We start from the raw sequence: 9255 nt of genomic DNA on the forward strand, positions 1-9255 counted from the left end.
ATATTGAAGTGGTCTGCCATTTTTACCCTTTAAAATTTGGGCACATAATGTGTGCATGACACATTCCGGCCAAAAATCATTTGGAAAAGTACAAAAGGACTAAAATGAATCTTTTTTTATTTGCTAGGGATTGAAACTGATCATTTTCATTCTAAGGGACTGAATTTTCACATTTACAATATGTGAGGGATGACTGATCCAATTCTTGCTCACAAAAAAATTAAACTATCTTCCGATGTTGACATAACTCAATTAAATTGGATCAAAATATTTACAAAAAAGTTTAGATAAAAGTTAGAATTTTGACTACTAGAACTTAGAGAAAGAAAAGATATTGCTTAACATAGTATAATCATATGGAACGTTATACAATACAAGTACATCCATTTCCTTTTTCTTTTCACAATCATTGAAGCATAAAAAATGCCATGAGTGGATCATACACAACTTGCTTAGCATTCTCACCAAAAACAAAGTCAGCATGTGCATAATCCTCCCTATATTGGGTTAAAAGTTTGTCAGCATCATGATCCTTGAGAGCGTTTAGCAGAGTTTTTACATCATCAACATCCGAGAGATAATCTTGGCCACCATAGCTCAGGAAAAGAGGAAGATTTTTTGGAATACTACTCATATTATATACAGGAGGAGTGGGCTGTCCATAATGTTTGTTATTCTCATCTGCGCTGCCATAGTCATACATGGCTATAGTTCCTTGTCTAATCACTGCATGAAAACCATGATGTAAGATATGTTTGCCTAGAAGAAAATGAATGATATCAACTGAAATTACAATGTTATGATAGACGGATCAATTTGTCTTTTCTCGTATACTCTTTACACATCTATATTTATATATTAATGCATAGTCAGAAATAAGATTCCTGATATCTCTTCATGCATGAATAGAAACTTTTCCTTGGTTGTGTGTCAACTATATATTTACTGTGATGTGTAATGTGTGCATGGAAAATTAATTGATTTCCTAGTTGGTAATTAGGTATATATTACATGTTTGACATTTTTAAACTTTTGCTTTTTTTTTTTAATGTAATTACACTCATCTTTGAAATTAACATTAAAACAATTTATACATAAACTTTTAAATGATTAAAGCTTTGAAAACCATAAAATATTCTTTTGGTAAGAAATTTTTTGGAATTTTTTCTGGTTAAAATCTTCTCTAACGTCTTTAACTGCACTTACACACTTTTTGAAAAATTTCTATAGTAACATTTAAAATTAAAAAGTTGCAGAAAATGCAAGTTTTCCATGTGTTGCCTCTACCACTATTCACTAATCCATATAAACAACTTTTCACATCTTGATTATATTGAAAAAAGTCATTCAAGAAGTTCTTAAAGTTTAGAAGTAAGTTCTGAGAAAAACAGGATGAAATCCAAAATAGGTCTTTCTAATTCTCCCTTTTAACTATTTTACTAGAAACTGCAGTGTAAAATGGCTTAAACTTTTTCTGGGGAGTTGTATTGTACTTCCCTAGTTTTGGTGACAACATGTATATTCTCGTGTCATTTCTGGTGAAAAATACTTACTCTGAGCTAGATGGATCATGTTCTTCGTTGCTGTTGACTGAGGTTCGTGATCAAGAAAATCATTGGTCTTAGAAGAGTTCACACAACAATTCGGGCCTACGAAGAAAGAAGTTTAATGATTGATTATAAAACTATACAGGCCTTAATCATTTGTGAAGAACCCAAGGACACATGATAGAAAGAGAGGGTTTCGGCAATAAAAATTCAACGCACCTATTAATAGAATATAAAATGTTTTACATGCACATACACACATATACATACACATATATCCATACGCACATATATACACCTATACATGCACAAATATGTATACACACATATACATATGTATGTATGCACACACACACACACACAAGCATATATGTATGTGTACACACATACATATGCATATATGCATATATACACATATACATATACATATACATATATATACACATATACATACATGTAAAATGTTTTACATGCACATACACACATATACATACACATATATCCATACGCACATATATACACCTATACATGCACAAATATGTATACACACATATACATATGTATGTATGCACACACACACACACACAAGCATATATGTATGTGTACACACATACATATGCATATATGCATATATACACATATACATATACATATACATATATATACACATATACATACATATACACATATACATACATATACATACATATACACATACATGTGTGTATGTGTGTGTTTTGTATATTTTCTGCTTTAAAACTGTTCGCACAAACTACATTTTTAAATTGACATTTTATAACTGTGGATTAGGGTGCAAATGGGTTCAAAAAACAAAATTTATTAGTCATAATGGAGAGTGGATATATTTTAAATTGACAATTTTATGTGTGTGGGTATGCGTATATATATTGCTTTACTAGAGAGTGGATAGAGCACCAAAAGGCAAAAACCAAAATATATCGAGCATTAAAAGGGTACAGAAATAGGTACAACTATCCTGATGTACTTTGAACTTATATTCATATACTAAAAAGGATGCATAATTTTTTTTTTAAACTATCACAGGAAGAAGATAAGAAAACAATTTTTCTAACTTTAGGTGATAACCGAATTCGACAAGTTTTCCATCAAACCTCAGTGGATTCAAAGACGGGAAAGGAAAAGGAAAGTCAGATACCTGTAAAAGAAGTCATTAAGTCGGAGCAATTGTTTTCTGGATTTTTGCAAATATCTTCCAAAAGTTTGACAGCTGCCTCCCTATTTAACTTGAAAAGAAATGTCACGATGAGTAAATTCAGTTTTATGCATACAAGGGGAACACAACAAGAAACTTTAGAATATAAAGAACAAAGACAAAGAACAAAGAATATAAAGACAAAGGCTTTGTTCCCTAGGAAAGATAAGCACAAAGACAGAGAACAAAGAATATAAAGAGGGCAATAAAAAAAACGCAGAATGGAGAATAAAACCAGATTATATATAATTATTAGGAGCTCAAATGTCTTTTTTAAGTTCTGGTTTTTGATGTTTGAATGGCATAGGTAAACCAGGAGTAGACAAGTGATCAAAATAAACCAGTTAAAATATAGCCAGTAATATAGGTGGAATTAGTAAAATTTGGAAAAATAATAACCAAAAAAAAAAAAGAGAAGTCGATGGAAAACTGATCATGATACAATTATTTTTTCCTTCTCAAACCATCTTATACTTTGAGACTTATTAACTTCATATTATTCAGTCTCAGAATTCCATTTAGAAACATTGATTCCCATCCTGATTAAAGCTACACTTATTTGATATCACTGGCAATGGTTATGTATACAAAATTTTAACAAAGTGACCAAAACAATGTCTTTTGGACAAACATAGATTGTCTAATTGTCCAGAAATTTTCTACTTTCTTGATTTTCCAAAATTTGACTAATTACCAGGTTAATTATGCTAAAATTTAGAAGTTGTTCTATTAAATGGTATTCTCTTGTCGAATCTTCAAGTTGATACTCACCCTCTTGGAGCGAATTCCTTAATTCCCAACCAGTATAAGTCCTGGAAAATGATAAGAAACTTTGGGTTCCCAGACCAAAAATAAACAGAAAAATCAATTAATGAATACAACATTGCGAAAACGAAGGCTTTAAGAAAATAAGAGATTTTTTGTCCACTACTTCAGCTATAAACGCATCAGCAGCTGTTTTTGCAAGAAATGAAGACATTTGAGCCAAATAAGCAATAGGGCTAAGCAGAGCAGCAGATCTTATGGAGTTCAATAACTTCTCTTGAGAAAATGCGGCAAAAGCAATCAATGTTCCCTGCAAAATAGCGTATTAATTATGTAAAACAATACTAGGATAGGAATTACTCTGATCTAAGATAGAATTATGCCTAACTATTTGAATGTTTTATTTAAAATTCATGAACTTAAGTATGATGTTGGATTGAAACGATGCTGATTAGGATTCGGACTAGATTGAGCTTTCGTGTTTCAAGAGTTGATTAATGAGCTTTAACACAAAATAAGTTGTTCTTCGATTCTGTAGGTCCAGTACTATTTTGTCGTATTACACTCTACGTTGAAACAATTTAAGGAGTAGATAATACGGGAAAATGACTCGTTTCATCTCTCACATATTACAAAAATATTATTTTCATCATTCACTTTTAAAATGAAACAAATTAGCCCTTGACATTTAAAAATTAAAACTATTATATTCCCGAACTCAACTTTCAATATGAATTAAACCATCCAATAACCCAATAACAAATTTCGGGGGCAAAATTGATGGATCAATTGGTCAATTCCATCACATTTACGTGACATTTATTGAAAAAAAGGAAAAAAATAAAAAATTATAACATAAAAAGGCTATTCCTTTGTCCTGAAATAGTAGGGTTTCTTTTGTGAATAAATCTTTTCGTGCACCAATAGTGTATACACTTGTGAATCTAGATGTGTACCATACATACAAGTTTGGTATATAAATTGAAATTGAAATGATGTGATAGGTGTCTAGACCCGTTAGTATATACAATGACAATATAGGAAAGATTCATCCTTCTTTTTTATGTTATAATATTTTATTTTTCCTTTTTGGGTTCATTAGCTTTCACGTGAACATTAGATTTAGTTAGCGAAATGATCAACCAATTAAAACCCCAAAAATTGACAATCGGGTTGTTGTGTGGTTGAATTCAGATTTACAGTTGAGTTTATGGATATAATAGCTTCAAATTTTAAATGTCCAAGATGAATTCATTTCGTTTTAAAAATGAGGGACAAAAAGAATATTTTTGTGAAATATGAATGATGAAAATAGTCATTTTCTTAGATAATAATGTCAGAATTTTGTGACGGACCCATCCCCTATTTTTATTGTGCTTATCTTACACTATTTGGGAACAAATTTATTAAGAAAAAAAAGTAAAGTCCAGACTAGATTCATTACTTGTATATACAACCCCATAATTGCTAATTAATGAAATGTAGCGAGTTCTAGAGATTGAATTATTGTTGGACTTCAATTCCATGCCCTTGAAGAATTTAAAAAATTTTGTAATTTACCTCTAAGGCTTTTGAAATTTTCATTTATGGATTAATCTTTCCAACACTAGATTTAGATGCATGTCACATCATTTTAATTTAAATTTAAGCACCAAAAAAATTATAGTTCATCATCTAACATTTGGAATGCAATATACATGCAACGCAAGTCTTATGTGGCCCAAGCCACATTTCCAGTTTCTGCTCGTGCCAAATTTGATCAATGAGTAGAAAAAAACCGAATTCCATGTGTTATATATATGCATAAAAGTTTTAATAAGAAAGTTTAAGGGTAGAATGTGTGAATATAAGGTAAATTAGTGGAGCAATATGTAATTTGACTTTCTTTTAGAACAATGGGAGGAGTAAAGTTGAACAGATTTTCTTAATATTCTAAACTTTCTTTAATTTTCTTAATGTGGTTAATAGTTCAACTAAAGTCGGACATATTTGAAAGTCTAGAGCATAAGACATTCAAAATTGGAATTCAGGCGCAAAATAAGAAATGATTCAGAAGTTAGTGGCGCAAAGTTTAAAGTAGTTATAGATTTTTAAGATGAGTTCTTATGTATTTGATTAATGTGGGAATGCAAAATTTGATGGACAAATTACCAAGGAATGGCCAACATAGTGCAGTTTCTGCCCTGTTTGGTCATGAACATACTGGACGGTAGCTGGCAGATCATAGGCAACCAATTCATCCCAAGACCAATCCCAATAAGACTGCAAAAACTTGCAAAAATATTAGAGGACTAGAATCTAATGTCAGGAAGTAAAAAATGCTTAGAGATTGTAAAACCGGATCATTTGGGTCAACTGATGTGTGTCCGCGGCTATAATTAGTGCCTCGAGTGTTAGCCAGCCAAACATCAAACCCGTTATCAGCCAAAATAAATGCTAGAGATTCATCTGGTGAATTTATCATCCATGAAACTGCATCCTGAAAAGAATACCAGCATTTTTCTAACTGAATTTTACATAATATACAGTTGTTCACAACCTAATAACATGAAGAGCAAATTGAAAGATGGTCATTAAACAGTTTAAAATTCCTTGTTTTGTTCATTAAACTTTTTTATTTTACCAAAATGACTCACTTATCTAATAAAAATGCATACCTATTAGTCTCGAAATACAGTTTTAGTTAGTTAAATGACCATTTCAGATAAATAAAAAGTTCAGTCACCAGAATATGAAATTTGAAATAGTTTAGTGACAATTTGTGGTCTTTGCCCAATAATGAAAGTTTTTTGACTAAGCATGCATCAGCAAATAATTGTGCAAATTTTGATTTTAATCAGTTATTTGGAATCATTTTTTTGTCAGTGACAAAGATTACAAAATTCAGCACACTAGTTATCCAAAACTTAATTTGACAATGTAAATTTTCAACTTGGCAAAGCAATGACCATCAGAAGCCCATGTTGTAGAAGCACTGGTATCTTATTGGCTGCCTTGCCAGCCCGTCCCTCAGGGATCCTTTGCAGACTTAAGATATAACCATCTTTCGTTATCACCTGAATCATTTCCAAATAAGTTAAATTATGAGTCACCAATATCTAGACAAAGGGCCTACCTTTTTTTTTTTTTTTTTTAAAGGGCCTACTTTATATTACCCAATTTGTCTTCTAGAGAACTGTCATGTGAAATGGTGGCTTACAACATTAATTTATATACTCTTAAAGTTTCAAAATGTATCCACGGACAGAATTTCGTATAACCTTAAAATAATCTTACCAAAAAAAAAAGTATAATTTTAAAACAGGTTCAAAATCTTTTGCATAAAACTATTATTGGATTTACAAATCCATTTTTCAATTTTATCACAAGCAAGAATCAATTTATTACTGCCTAATAAGCAGCAGCAGACTGAAAAGCTAAGAAAGAATTTCAGTTGTATATATTACGTGGGACTCCTCATATTTTCCAAAGTCGCCTTATAAGGTTATAACTGTACCTTTAAAATTTTTACCTCCTCTCAAATTGCTTGCAAATTTTACCTTATGTATATCCTCATGTCATCCAAAACTACATTGCTATTGTAAAACTAACCATGTACATAATATAAAGGAGATAAATTCATGAAAATTGAAGTATAGGGGGAAAAAACTAACAGGGAGATGACTGTAATTACTAAAAGCGGGAGGGGGATCTGCCCCACGATTTAGTAAAACATGACCATATTTTTTTGTTTATTAATAATCAGTAGCATCCTGGACTGCAATTTCATAGACATACCTTATGCTCTTGGCAGACATAGCCTTGTTTCTCCACCACTAAATTACATATACCATCTTCATCGAACAAGGGTAATATTTTAGATAGGTTGAAATCACTAGATTGCTTGTCCAAGTTGGTTCTTGCTACTACTGCCAAAACACATAATAGCACAGCTAAGACTGTGTGAGTTATTGTGCTAGCCATCGACAAGAAAGGTGAAAACTTGTTTCTTGCTTAGACAAATTAACCATTTAACGTCCATTTTATAAGGGATGAAGTCCAAATAATGACAGAATTGAGCATAGTTTGTCACATAGTAACATTTGGTCGGCTGTCTTTTTATGAGGGCATCTTCTAGGCTACTTAGGTAATTAATCCATAATGAGGGAATTAGACTTTCAGGGCAAAATTTTTGTGACAGTTGGATTATCGTTTCTGCTACGGTCCTCCGTTTGATTATGAATTCTTAATGTGTTCATACAGAGTGATTAGACAACTGAGTTGGACATTAAATGTATTTGGATCCAGATTCGGATTAAGATGAGGATCATATGTCAATAGGGTGTAAAATGAAGCTGAATATGCCTACAGAATTGGTGCAAAAATTGGGAAATTTAAACAAGGAAAGGACCTGAAATTATAATTTGATTTAACATTTTAATATTTGTTTAAGTAATCATCTCTGCATCTTTTGTAATACGAGTAAATTATAGTGGGCACTAAGCCATTTCATCGTGTTGGAGAACTATCATGAGGTTGTTGATGATGCAGAAACCTGCTTTTAATAACTATCATGAGGTTGTTGATGATGCATAAACCAGCTTTTAATATAAAGTTAAGGATTAACAATCATTAGCTTAAAATCTTAATTCAGTCAGCATAAACTTTGTGTTTCTTTTGTGGTTTATTTTATGTTTTCTCCCTTACAAGGCTCTTGCAAGTTACTTTGTACTTTCTTACACCTGCTGTAACTAAATTTAAAGGACAAGTTATATATCTGAGAAAAGTTTAGAAATGAAACTTGTACTTTAGTATATTATTGGAGACAAAAACTGTGTGATGATTAAAATAGTTGACACAGGTTTAATTATAAACAAACTCACCTCTATAAAGGTTAGAGGTTGCTAAGAATGGTCTCTTTTAAAAGGATTGTACTATGCAGGAATTGTATGCAAGCGTTTAAAGATTCAAACTTAAGGAAGTGCTTAAGTGGTCAAGGTGAATAACTTTTTCTATCTTAGGTTTCTCTTTTATGATTATTGTACTCAAGGACATGTGGAAATGAAATTAGTTTGTGAAGTTTGTAGTTTCTCTAGTTAACACTTTGCCATGAAAATTTGGACCAAATATGCATTTTTTTTGCTTGTATTTTGTTATAATAAGGAAGTTGATGTGAGGGATTGGCTTTCAATAAGAAGTGTGTATATGTTGATATGTATGTTTTCTAAGTAACTCAATCATATTCAAGTCCAAATTGTCGATTTATACTTCACTCGAGGTTATGAATGAAAGAACGATTGTAATATATGTACGGGTTAGGGAGTTGTGAATCAAGTTTTTTTGTCAACCCTATAATGGGGCTTATTCGTTTGGTTGATTACTCAATATCAAGTGAAAATATGATTCACATTCTTAAGCTACAAGGATAAGATTAAAATGAAAATAAAGTTCTCATGGTGCAAACTTTGAATAAAATTTAAAGTTTTACCCCACTCAAATATATAACTATATATATGTACAAGCATGTGTTATTAGAACCTTTTTTTCTTGCTTCCTGCGATGCTATGGACAAAGTTTATTTATGATTCCGCAAGACATATATCTACTGGTAATTGGTGAAAGAAAAACTATTCGTAAATAGCTACTGGTAATCAATATACGTTAAACGTTACGTAACCGATGATACATGTTAATCGTTAATATCCTGCGATGCTATCGGTTACGTACGTA

The 9255-nt window shown here is 31.4% G+C and overlaps 1 protein-coding gene across 4 annotated transcripts; it reads right to left on the reverse strand.

Annotated features, from left to right (window-relative positions):
* Positions 1 to 316: 316 nt before the first annotated feature.
* Positions 317 to 7525, reverse strand: LOC113743778 (triacylglycerol lipase 2-like). Of its 4 annotated transcripts, none has more exons than XM_027271877.2 (9): positions 7324 to 7525; positions 6495 to 6602; positions 5885 to 6025; positions 5698 to 5808; positions 3713 to 3856; positions 3553 to 3593; positions 2725 to 2804; positions 1554 to 1649; positions 317 to 726 (listed from the first exon to the last, which is right to left on the reverse strand). In XM_027271877.2, the coding sequence occupies exons 1-9, from the start codon at positions 7507 to 7509 to the stop codon at positions 407 to 409; spliced, it is 1227 nt and encodes a 408-aa protein (XP_027127678.1). In that variant the 5' UTR covers positions 7510 to 7525; the 3' UTR covers positions 317 to 406. The 4 variants fall into 4 exon arrangements, with proteins under 4 accessions (XP_027127678.1, XP_071904607.1, XP_071904609.1 ...); XM_072048506.1 differs by having other exon boundaries at positions 3553 to 3611; XM_072048508.1 differs by lacking the exon at positions 6495 to 6602 and having other exon boundaries at positions 3553 to 3611.
* Between the last annotated feature and the right edge of the window lie 1730 nt (positions 7526 to 9255).

The sequence above is a fragment of the Coffea arabica genome, chromosome 5e, assembly GCF_036785885.1.
Source record: "Coffea arabica cultivar ET-39 chromosome 5e, Coffea Arabica ET-39 HiFi, whole genome shotgun sequence".
In the NCBI taxonomy this organism is placed as follows: Eukaryota; Viridiplantae; Streptophyta; class Magnoliopsida; order Gentianales; family Rubiaceae; genus Coffea; species Coffea arabica.

Coding starts and splice junctions, on each gene's coding strand:
- LOC113743778 (XM_072048506.1), bottom strand. CDS start 7,509: ATGGCTAGCACAATAACTCACACAGTCTTAGCTGTGCTATTATGTGTT. Junction 5,809..5,884: donor CAGTTGACCCAAATGATCCG/GTTTTACAATCT, acceptor AAGTTTTTGCAG/TCTTATTGGGATTGGTCTTG. Junction 3,612..3,712: donor CTGATGCGTTTATAGCTGAA/GTAGTGGACAAA, acceptor GGGAACCCAAAG/TTTCTTATCATTTTCCAGGA.